The sequence below is a fragment of the Cervus canadensis genome, chromosome 2 (assembly GCF_019320065.1).
Source record: "Cervus canadensis isolate Bull #8, Minnesota chromosome 2, ASM1932006v1, whole genome shotgun sequence".
NCBI lineage: Eukaryota > Metazoa > Chordata > Mammalia > Artiodactyla > Cervidae > Cervus > Cervus canadensis.
In genome coordinates, this window is record NC_057387.1 from 83,158,369 (window position 1) to 83,170,376 (window position 12,008).

Here is a 12,008-nt window from a genome sequence, read left to right on the forward strand (position 1 = left end):
CCAGTAATGTCTTCAGTGGCTTCCCAGGTGGCTCAGTGGTAAGGAATCTGCCTGCCAAAGCAGGAGACCCAGATTCAATCCCTGGTTTTGGAAGATCCCCTGGAGAAGGAAATGGCAACCCACTCCAGTATTCTTGCCTGGGAAATCCCATGGACATAGGGGCCTGGCCGGCTACAATCCACAGGGTCGCAAAGAGTTGGACACGGCTTAGCGACTAAAACAACAACGATGTTTTCAGTACTTGAACAAAAAATCTCCCCCATGAGTTCATCTGTGAAATTACAACAAATATTTAAAATATATACATCATTCTCTGGACAAAATTTATTTTATAAAACAACTTCTTTAAGTTATTTTAGTCCTGCTAAGTGATATACCTAAAAGGCCCTTAAAGTGTTTCAACCTTAAAAAGACTTAGATCAAGCTATGAAGTATACTTATTTCCAATTTAAAAATTTATGACACTATTATTTAAAAATGTATGAAAACATAACCTAAAATAAAATTTTAGGTGATTTATAACAGTAATAACAAAAAGTTAAAAATAAACAAATAATTTGAAAGAAGGAAAAAGATCTATCAGCCCAAGAACCTGGGCTGAGTTGTGACAAAGATTCTCTCCTGGACCAAACTCTACTTAGACTCCCATGAACGTTTTGACTTCGGGACTGCTGTGTTCACCTCTGCACTGGTCAGTTAAGTCAGAATCTCTCATCCTCCATATATGATCTCTTGTGATATCTAACCTGTTACTTATCATTCATCATCCCCCAGGTCAGTGGTCCCCAACCCTCTGGCACCAGGGACTGGTTTTGTGGAAGACAACTTTTCCATGGACCTGGGGTGGTGGTGGGGGAATGGTTTGGGGGTGATTCTCATAAGGAACACACAACCTAGATCCCTCAGAAGCCCAGATCACAGTAGGGTTCATGCTCCTATGAGAATCTAATCCTGCTGCTGATCTGATAAGAGGCAAAGCTCAGGCAGTAATGCAAGCGATGGGGAACAGCTGTTAAATACAGATGAAGCTTCGCTTGTTCGCCCCTGCTCACCTCCTGCTATGCAATTGCATTCCTAAACAGGCCATGGATAGGCACCACGGTTGGGTAGTATCTGATCGCTCTCACCTGTCTTAGGCAGTAACTCTGGTAGATCAGATTGAGTAGAATCTCTCCTGGCTCCTGATGTTTCCTCTCTGTAGTTTTCCATCTACCAACCCCCACACTACCTGCATAGCCCATGGTGTATTCAGAACTGATTCTGGTTCTATACTGAGGTCTCTTTTCTCCTATTGCAAAAGTTCTGAATAAAAACTGGTTTTACTTCTTTGACTACTGCCTAGCTCTGGCTTTCTTTGAAGTCATACTTAAATTGAGAGCTAAATTAACTGTATATTTTCTGAGTGCCAAAGCCTAGTCATAAAGAACACAATAAATTAGAGTACAAGTTCTCGATTTTGGATAAAAAGAAAACTGAGTTGATTATTACAGAAGTAAAAAGGCTAGAAGGCACTTCATAGTTATCAAATATAAAATAACTTTATAGGGAGACAATGCTTAACTTTACCTTTCTTCAATCTTCATGGAGCAAATAAGAGAAAACAAGATTAATTATGAGGGAAGAGTTTTAAGTTAAATACGAAGTATTACTTAGCTTTAAAAACATTAAGTGCTATAAAGGATCACCAAGAGAAAATAAAGATTTGTTGGAACTAGAATAGAAAAATAAACAAATACTAATTAAGAGTTAATTTGGCTAGGAGTTCTTTCTTAAATGAGCAAAGTTTTTCAGTTTCATGATTCATTGCCTCAAATTTCATGAACTAAAAAGGAATGTTTTTAAGTACGGTTCCTACACATGAACTATAACAAACATTTCTGATTTTTGTAATTATAAGATCTTTAAAATAGTGTCTAGATAAGATATATAAGAATAATTTTTACAGATAACATTTCTGTATTATATATGAAGCAAGTGATTTCAAGATTATTAAGGCATATATACATACATATGCCAACTATTTAGAAACTGAACTTCTGAGCTAATCATGGGAGGGAAATCTATCAATTTTTCTTTAAAAGTACAGTTTTACAAACTTTTAATATAAAAGCTTACATTTTAAAAAGCATTTTACCTGCCCACAATGATTGCAAGCAGCTTCTGCACTGGCTTAAGAATCATCAACAACAGAGGAACAGGAGCAGCTTGGCACCATGGAGAAGTGTGGAAACTCCTGATGTCTCTTGGGGGTAAACAGTTCAGGGGATGCAACACTGCATGAGCAGGAACTATGGGAACGTCTTTCATCAGTAGCTGTCTTGAAAAAGAGTCAGTCCATGCAGTGTATTTTCGGCTAATCATCCAAATTTCCTTACTTCTGGTGCTCAAAAGGCAGTCTTTTCTTTTGGTATTTAAAGTCCTATAGAAGAGAAAGTTTTCAGGCAGAGGAGTCCATCTATCAATGTGATTTACTCCCAGGCCCGGAGATTTATTTACTATATGGTTAATTTTCACTTGATGAAAGTCCCGTGAGGTTACAGCTTGTGTGTTACATTTTCTCCAATTGGTCAGTAAATTAAATCGGAAGAAAAAACAGTTTCTAGCAGCAGACTGCAGTCCATAGATGAAGCTCATCGTTGTTTTACTTGATTATCTGGAACACAAAATATAAACTATAAATAATCCCAGCAAAATATTTATTACCATACTGGAAATATAACACATTGAAAAGTTGTTCTTCCTTCAACACATCTCCAACCAAATTACCTTGGGTTTCTACTCACCACTCATGCAGCAAATTCTCTTAACAACAAAAACCAAAGAGGTTTTACTAACTTTTTTTAACTCAGCAACATGTACTTTCAATGTCCAACAAATCTGGACTTTTTTCTTCTTTTCATTTTTTAAATTTTAGTTGAAAGAAGTCTATTTTTATTTTAACAGCTAAATTATTTGGGTAATAAGAAATAGATTAAACAAAAACAGGACTGAAAGTAAGAAAGTGAATGTCGCTCAGTCATGTCCAGCTCTTTGCGACTCCATGGACTGTACATAGCCCATGGAATTCTCCAGGCCAGAATACTGGAATTGGCAGCCGTTCCATTCTTCAGGGGAATCTTCCCAACCCAGGGATTGAACCTAGGTCTCCCACATTGCAGGCAGATTCTTTACCAGCTGAGCCACCAGGGGAGGTTTCAGCAATTGGCAGTAACCAGATCAAAGAGCATTAAATGGAATAATGACAGAATGTGGTCCACTGGAGAAGGGAATGGCAAACCACTTCAGTGTTCTTGCCTTGAGAACCCCATGAACAATACGAAAAGGCAAAAAGATAGGACACTGAAAGATGAACTCCCCAGGTCGGTAGGTGGCCCATATGCTACTAGAGATCAGTGGATAAATAACTCCAGAAAGAATGAAGGGATGGAGCCAAAGCAAAAACACCACCCAGCTGTGGATGGGACTGGTGATAGAAGCAAGGTTCGATGCTATAAAGAGCAATATTGCATAGGAACCTGGAATGTTAGGTCCATGAATCAAGGCAAGTTGGAAGTGGTCAAACAGGAGATGACAAGAGTGAACATCGACATTCTAGGAATCCGCGAACTAAGATGGACTAGAATGGATGAATTTAACTCAGATGACCATTATATCTACTACTGTGGGCAAGAATCCCTTAGAAGAAATGGAGTAGCCATCATGGTCAACAAAAGAGTCCAAAATGCAGTACTTGGCTGTAATTTCAAAAATGACAAAATGATCTCTGTTCATTTTCAAGGCAAGCCATTCAATATCACGGTAATTCAAGTCTATGCCCTGACCAGTAATCCTGAAGAAGCTGAACAGTTCTATGAAGACCTACAAGACCTTCTAGAACTAACATCCAAAAAAGATGTCCTTTTCATTATAGGGGACTGGAATGCAAAAGCAGGAAGTCAAGAAACACCTGGAATAACAGGTAAATTTGGACTTGGAGTACGGAATGAAGCAGGGCAAAGGCTAATAGAGTTCTGCCAAGAGAATGCACTGGTCATAGCAAACACCCTCTTCCAACAACACAAGAGAAGACTCTACACATGGACATCCCCAGATGGTCAACATCGAAATCAGACTGATTATATTCTTTGCAGCCAAAGATGGAGAAGCTCTATACAGTCAGCGAAAACAAGACCAGGGGCTGACTGTGGCTCAGATCATGAATTCCTTATTGACAAATTCGGACTGAAATTGAAGAAAGTGGAGAAAACCACTACACCATTCAGGTATGACCTAAATCAAATCCCTTATGACTATACAGTGGAAATGAGATATAGATTTAAGGGACTAGATCTGATAGACAGAGAGCCTGATGAACTATGGACGGAGGTTGTGACACTGTACAGGAGACAGGAATCAAGACCATCCCCAAAAAAGAAATGCAAAAAAGCAAAATGGCTGTCTGAGGAGGCCTTACAAATAGCTGAGAAAAGAAGGGAAGAGAAAAGCAAAAGAGAAAAGGAAAGATATACCTATTTGAATGCAGAGTTCCAAAGAATAGCAAGGAGAGATAAGAAAGCCTTCCTCACTGATCAATGCAAAGAAACAGAGGAAAACAATAGAATGGGAAAGACTAGAGATCTCTTCAAGAAAATTAGAGATACCAAGGGAACATTTCATGCAAAGATGGGCTCCATAAAGGACAGAAATGGTAGGGACCTAACAGAAGCAGAAGATATTAAGAAGAGGTGGCAAGAATACACAGAAGAACTATGCAAAAAAGATCTTCATGACCCAGATAACCATGATGACGTGATCACTCACCTAGAGCCAGACATCCTGGAATGTGAAATCAAGTGGGCCTTAGGAAGCACCACTACGAACAAAGCTAGTGGAGGTGATGGAATTCCAGTTGAGCTATTTCAAATCCTGAAAGATGATCCTTTTAAAGTGCTGCACTCAATATGCCAGCAAATTTGGAAAACTCAGCAGTGGCCACAGGACTGGAAAAGGTCAGTTTTTATTCCAATCTCAAAGAAAGGCAATGCCAAAGAATGCTCACTCTACCACACAATTGCACTCATCTCACACGCTAGTAAAGTAATGCTTAAAATTTTCCAAGCCAGGCTTCAGCAATACGTGAACCATGAACTTCCAGATGTTCAAGCTGGTTTTAGAAAAGGCAGAGGAACCTGAGATCAAATTGCCAACATCTGCTGGATCATTGAAAAAGCAAGAGAGTTCCAGAAAAACATCTATTTCTGCTTTATTGACTATGTCAAAGCCTTTGTGTGGATCACAACAAACGATGGAAAATTCTTAAAGAGATGGGAATACAAGACCACCTGACCTGCCTCCTGAGAAACCTGTATGCAGGTCAGGAAGCAACAGTTAGAACTGGACATGGAACAACAGACTGGTTCCAAATAGGAAAAGGAGTACGTCAAGGCTGTATATTGTCACCCTGCTTATTTAACTTCTATGCAGAGTACATCATGAGAAACGCTGGGCTGGAAGAAGCACAAGCTGGAATCAAGATTGCTGGGAGAAATATCAATAACCTCAGATATGCAGATGACACCACCCTTATGGAAGAAAGTGAAGAAGAACTAAAGAGCCTCTTGATGAAAGTGAGAGGAGAGTGAAAAAGTTGGCTTAAAACTTAACATTCAGAAATCTAAGATCATGACATCCAGTCCCATCACTTCATGGCAAATAGATGGGGAAACAGTGGAAACGGTGACAGACTTTATTTCTGGGGGCTCCAAACTCACTGCAGATGGTGACTGCAGCCATGAAATTAAAAGATGCTTGCTCCATGGAAGAAAAGTTATGACCAATGTAGGTAGCATATTAAAAAGCAGAGACATTACTTTACCAACAAACATCTGTCTAGTCAAGGCTATGGTTTTTCCAGTAGTCACGTCTGGATGTGAGAGTTGGACTATAAAGAAAGCTGAGCGCTGAAAGATTGATGCTTTTGAACTGTGGTGTTGGAGAAGACTCTTGAGAGTCCCTTGGACTGCAAGGAGATCCAACCAGTCCATCCTGAAGGAGATCAGTCCTGGGTGTTCATTGGAAGGTCTGATGCTGAAGCTGAAACTCCAATACTTTGGCCACCTCATGCGAAGAGCTGACTCATTTGAAAAGACAGTGATGCTGGGAAAGATTGAAGGTGGGAGGAGAAGGGGACGACAGAGGATGAGATGGTTGGATGGCATCACCGACTCAATGCACATGAGTTTGAGTATATTTCGGGAGTTGGTGGTGGACAGGGAGGCCTGGTGAGCTGCAGTCCATGGGGTCGCAAAGAGTCGGGCAGAACTGAGCGACTGAACTGACTGAATGACAATTTTTCAAATTTGATGAAAATTGTAAACTTGCAAATCAAGAACTTTAACAAATCACACACATTGACAACACAGAGAAAACTACTGCAAGGAATATAAAATTCCTTCAAACCAATAAAAGAGAAAATCTTAAATTTGACACCTTAGATTAAATGGACACATTCCTTGAGAAACACAAATAACCAGAGCTCACCCAAGAATAAATAAATAACATAAAGAAACTTATACACGATCTTTAAATTGAATTTGTAGTTGAAAACCTTCCAACAAAAAAAGTTCCAGAACCAAAAGGCTTCACTGGGGAATTCTACTAAACATTTAAAGAAGAAACAACAATTCTATATAAACTCTTTCAGGAAATTAAAAGGGAATAGTTTGCAATCCATTCCTCAAGACCAGCATCACCTGATAACAAAGACAGAAAAAAGGATAATTACAAAAAGACTACAAAATAATAACCCTCATGAGTATAGATACAAAAATTCTCAATATTTTAGGAAATCTAACTCAACAATATATTAAAAGACAGTACATCATGACCAAGTGACATATGTCCCAGGAATGTGAGGCTGAATAAAAATTCATACATCAAAGTAATTCACCCTAACTGAAAAAACACCACATGATCATCTCAAAAGACACGCACTTGATAAAATCTAACACCCAGGGGCTTCCCTGGTGGCTCAGTGATAAGGAATTCATCTGCCAACACAGGAGACACAGGTTCAATACCTTACCCAGAAGGATCCCACACGCCAAGGAACAACAACGCCTGTGTGCCACAACTACTGAGCCTGTGCTCCAGAGCCTGGGAGCGCAAATACTGAAGCTTGCATGCCCTAGAGCCCGTGATCTGCAACAAAAGAAGCCACTGCAATGGCCGCCCACACACTGCAACTAGAAGAAAAGAAGGAAGATCCAAGACAGCCACAAAAAAGTCAACAACCAACCTTTAAAAAACTCAGTAAACTAGGAAATTTACAGGTACCTATATCCAACAGTATGTTTGCTGGTGAAAGAACATACTTTCCTCCTAAGACCAGGACCAAGGAAAAAATGTCCACTCCCACCACTTCTATTCAACATTATACTGGAAATGTCGGTGAGTGTGATTGAATTGAGTGAAAACATACATAACTAAATAAATAAATGGCATCCAGATAAGAAATATAGATCATCTTTATTCCTAGATAACATGACTGTCTACCCAAAATATCCACAGAAATCTACAAATCAAACCAAACCAAAAAAAAAAAAAACAATTAGAATGAGCTTAAGGTGGCAGAATACAAGAGCAATACACAAAAACAATTTTATTTCTACATACTAGCAAGTGAAAGAAGCCAGAATCATACACAGGAAAAAAACACTACTCTCCCTCCAAAAAACATACTCTATGATTACAGCTATATAATATTAACTGTAGAAAATGCAGACTAATTTATAGTTACAGAGAAATCAGAGAATGGAGAGTTAAAGAGGGGCAAGAGGAGGAATTACAAACTATGGGGGACAATTAAAGGGCTCACTATTGTGACTGTGTTGCTGATTTCATAAATATACACTAAGTCCAAACATATGCACAGTTGAAATATGTCCAAATTACTGTGGATAAACTATACATTAAGATATTTTTTAAAAGATACTAAAAAGAGACAACCAAACACAATGTGTAAACTTTGATTAAATCCTACTTTGAAAGAAAAAATGCCTTAGAAGACAATTGGAACTACTGGGATAAACTGAATATGAATTTGCTTTTAGGTTCCTTTAGGTAAGTATTGCTTATTTTCTTAGTTGATAAAGATGTGGTTATGGAGGTATCTTATACCTGAAATACTTGCTGAACACTCTCTTCATGATGAATGAAACTTTCAAATTTTATAAGTACCTACATACATACACAAAGGACATAAAGCCGATATACTAAAAATGGCAGCAATCTTTGTGTAAAGTGGTGGTTATATATGTGCCATTAAATGTTTTTTTTCAATTTTCTTTAGTGTTTCAAAATCTTCATAATAAAAATGGGGAATACATGTAAATCCATGGCTGATTCATGTCAATGTATGGCAAAAACCACTACAATATTGTAAAGTAATTAGCCTCCAACTAATAAAAATAAATGAAAAAAAATAAATAAATAAAAATTGCATCTTCTGCACTGGCAGGCAGGTTCTTTACCAGCTGAGTCACTGGGGAAGCCCAATAAAAGTTGAAGGTAAAAATACATAAATCTAGAAGAAAAGAAGGAAGATCCAAAACAGCCACAAAAAAGTCAACAACAATTCAGTCTAGGTTAATATACTATTATCTAGAAAGATGCTTCAGAACATCAATTTTCATAAAGAGTATTTTCTATATATCAAACTATTTGAATACTGCTCAACATTTTTACATACTTTATACATTCTGCCCTTGCATTATTAATGTATAATCTGAATAAAGAGCATGCTAAGCAAGCATTAACTTCTAGTTAACCCTTTTTGAATTACTACCAATTCTAAATCAGTAGAGTCGAAGTTGACATTGTATATAATAGTTTAAGACTAATAACAAGATATTTTCTAGTTTTCTTCTCCTTTGAACCTAGCTGAAAAGTGGTAAAATATTTCAGGCCTGGAAATCATTTTAAAATTAGTATTTGGGTAGCTAGGAAGATTCTTCATTGGCTAGGTGGTATGTGAGTTGCGGACACAGCATAAAATTCAATCCCTGACCTCACAGAAGTTGTAATCTAGTTGGGGCGTGGTGACAGGGGGTGGGGGGGGGGGGGGAAGTACTTTAGTAAGACTATTAAAGGACAGTAAAATATGGCCTTTTATTAAGTGCCATACACTGTATGAATTTTTAAAAAGAAAATATATCCATGAGTAGCAAAATAGTTCAGGAAGGCAATTATTATGCACAACATTTGGGCAGATGCAGAAAAAAAAAATTTAAGATTTCAAATAAGAAAGTGTACTTAAGGTTTATATATAGAATGTCTTCTATCAAAAGTCAAAACTGCAAAAACAACACACTCTTTTCATTATTCTAGGAGACCAGTTTCAGTCACTTACCAAGTGCACTCTACAGCCTAAATTTGGGGCATAGGCCTAGACTGCCACGTTTGTCCCTTTTGATTCTGACCTCTGAATTATTTATTATTCATTCATACATTAAATATTTAATAAGTGCCTGCTACATGCCATACCACATACCTTTCTGAATGCTAGGGACACCACAGAAAACAAACCAGACCAAAATCTCTACCTAATTTGCAAAAATAGCAATGCTTAAAATATGGCAGTATACACAAATATAAATAAATCTAAAGGAATATACACCAAAGCATTCACAGTGGTTATTTGGAGTGGCAGGATGACGGTTGTAAGGATTCAGCATTTCCATCTTCTGTATTTCTGTGCTATCTACATTTTTACAGAATGTGTGACTATTGTTGTAAGCCCCAAGCCAATAAAGCCAACTGTATTTGTAATTTTCATTGGTTTCTATGCACTTCAATAAACTCCTACATACTGTAGACTAAACCCTGCAAATTACCACTTCCCACTATTTCTCCAGGCACCTTCCCCACCCTTTCTTCACCAACTCCTAAGTTCCAGACCCATGGATTTACTTACTCCTCTCAGCAGGAAAAAAAAAAAAAACACCTCTCATCTCTGTGTGCGCACATCTATTTACACTGCTTAGCTCTGCTCACATGTCAAGCAAACTCCTGCTCATCACTCTCGACTTCTGTGAAATGTAAAGTGTTCTACTGACACAGAAGGTATAAGCAGAAGCCCCGCACCATACCTATTACACATACAAGCAAAAACATTATCATTTATATCACCGACAAGTGTCACTTAGAACAGAAATAGTGCCTGATAGTTTGTAATCCCTGCTTTATCCTTAAGAAAGGGTAAAGAATGGGAGAAGAAATCTATTTATAAATTTTCAAAGAGCCAGTGACTAGCCCACACAGAGCAGAAGAATCCGGGCTTACATATCCTCTTCAAAGAACTGCAGCAGGTCAACAAACATAGCTGGCAAACGTCTAGGATTACTAAATTAATGATGTGAGAAAATTAAACAATCTGGATTGTTAGCCTCTAAGAACATTTCAGATCCTTAATTCTTTAAGTACCATCTCAGAATGAGCAAGTACAGCCCTCACTGGCATTCACAGCTGAAGCCTAGAAGACAGTTTTAACAACTCTGCTGAAAATGACTATTTCTTCTCTAGTTTCTATGGCAACAGCTGTCAGATCGGCAAAAATAGGACATGTACTTTAAAATAATCATTCAAGCAAAGTACACACATGATGGAAGGCTTAAAAAAATAATAATAAATTGGAAGGCAACAGACTTGGTTCTTAGGCTTCCAAATGTCAGACTACACCCTTTCACCACAGCTGAGAATGATGGATATGAACCCAAATCCTTTTAGTGAAGGTTTGGTTGCATTGGGTGGAATCACTACAGCTGATTAATCCCTGAATTCTCAATGAAGTATTTTCATTTCCCTGGACTAAAATTTCTCATGCACATTGTAACTGTTCCACTTTACACAAGCAAGAGACATTATTTAAAGAGCACAAAAAGTGAATTTTGTAGACTAGTTCATGAAGAAATTGTCTTAATACCCTACAGCTGTTCAGACAGGGAATTTCCTATGTTTCACTGGGATAGGTAGGGAAACTCTTCTCTACTTTTAAGAATGAGGAAGTAAAAGAGGTTTGAGTCTCAAGATGCCTAAACCGGCTGGAATCGGTTTTCCACGGGAGAAGGTGTCACTATGAGGCACATGATACTACGTTAATTAGAAACACAACTTTAAAAAAGGGTCCCCGAAACGAGAAGGCTGGGAGAGGGAGGTTATCTTGCCGGAAGATGCAGCCACCTGTCTATTTGCAACTCCCGCGCTGCACGGTAGCGCCCTGGAGTCCCTGCAATTCACACCAAGAGGGGACCGGGCGGAAGAAGGAGGCTTTACTCCCACGTCCTCCAGTCCTCCTGTCCCCCTCGCCCCTCTTCCCCGACTCCACACGCCGCCCCCTCGATTCCCGCCCGGGCGCCCTGTCGTCCCTCCCCCACCCCAGGCCTCGCCATCCCCATCCCGCCGGGTCCACAGGGTCCTCGCTTCGCACCCCAGCGCCCCTCAAAGCTCTCTCCGCCCCAACTCCAGTACTCTGTCCCCTCCCCGGGGCCCGGCCCACTCTACGGCAAAGGCGTCCCCACCAGGACAGACCCCAGCAGTAGCAAAAGCGAAGAGTCCTCCGACCCGACCTACGCGCACGCGCACACCCCGCCAGAGAAGCCCGGCCTCTTCACTTCCTGCCCTCGGCAAGGACCGCGACGCCTTTTGCTCCGCCCACACCGGGCAGGCAACACACCCGCCCAGGTTCTTCCTCCCAGAGGGCCGGGGTCCCGTGTGAACTATGGCGCTCTAGTGCCCCCGCGTGGCTGGAGGAGGGACGTGACTGTGGGCTAGGCTGCTTGCCTAGGAACATCACTAGCGTGATCCAGGCCAGGGTGTGCCCGCTGTAGATACGGCCTGCTGTGCTGGCCGAAAGGAAAGTGATTCGAAGGCTACCAAAACGCTAAGGTTTCTTAGTTCAGAAGTTGCACTGGTAGAAGTAGTCTTCGGAGTGTGAGAACTGTCTGCTTTCACATGGCACGTTTTAGGGAAGA

At 39.7% G+C, this 12,008-nt stretch overlaps 1 protein-coding gene across 6 annotated transcripts in view; it reads right to left on the minus strand.

The window, feature by feature from the left end:
- The window catches only part of OMA1 (OMA1 zinc metallopeptidase), a 59,795-nt gene extending 48,160 nt beyond the window's left edge, over positions 1 to 11,635 (minus strand). For 3 of the 6 annotated variants that reach the window (XR_006268150.1, XM_043461150.1, XM_043461154.1), the window contains exons 1-2: positions 11,566 to 11,635; positions 2,135 to 2,653 (exon numbers count right to left, since the gene is read on the minus strand). Coding sequence is in view for 5 of the 6 variants with exons in the window: in XM_043461150.1 (XP_043317085.1) it covers positions 2,135 to 2,634 (500 nt within the window). In the remaining variant the exon portion in view is untranslated. Of the gene's footprint in view, positions 1 to 2,134; positions 2,654 to 9,653; positions 11,308 to 11,555 lie in introns of those variants that run through there. The other 3 variants (XM_043461153.1, XM_043461151.1, XM_043461152.1) reach the window with 3 other exon arrangements.
- Between the last annotated feature and the right edge of the window lie 373 nt (positions 11,636 to 12,008).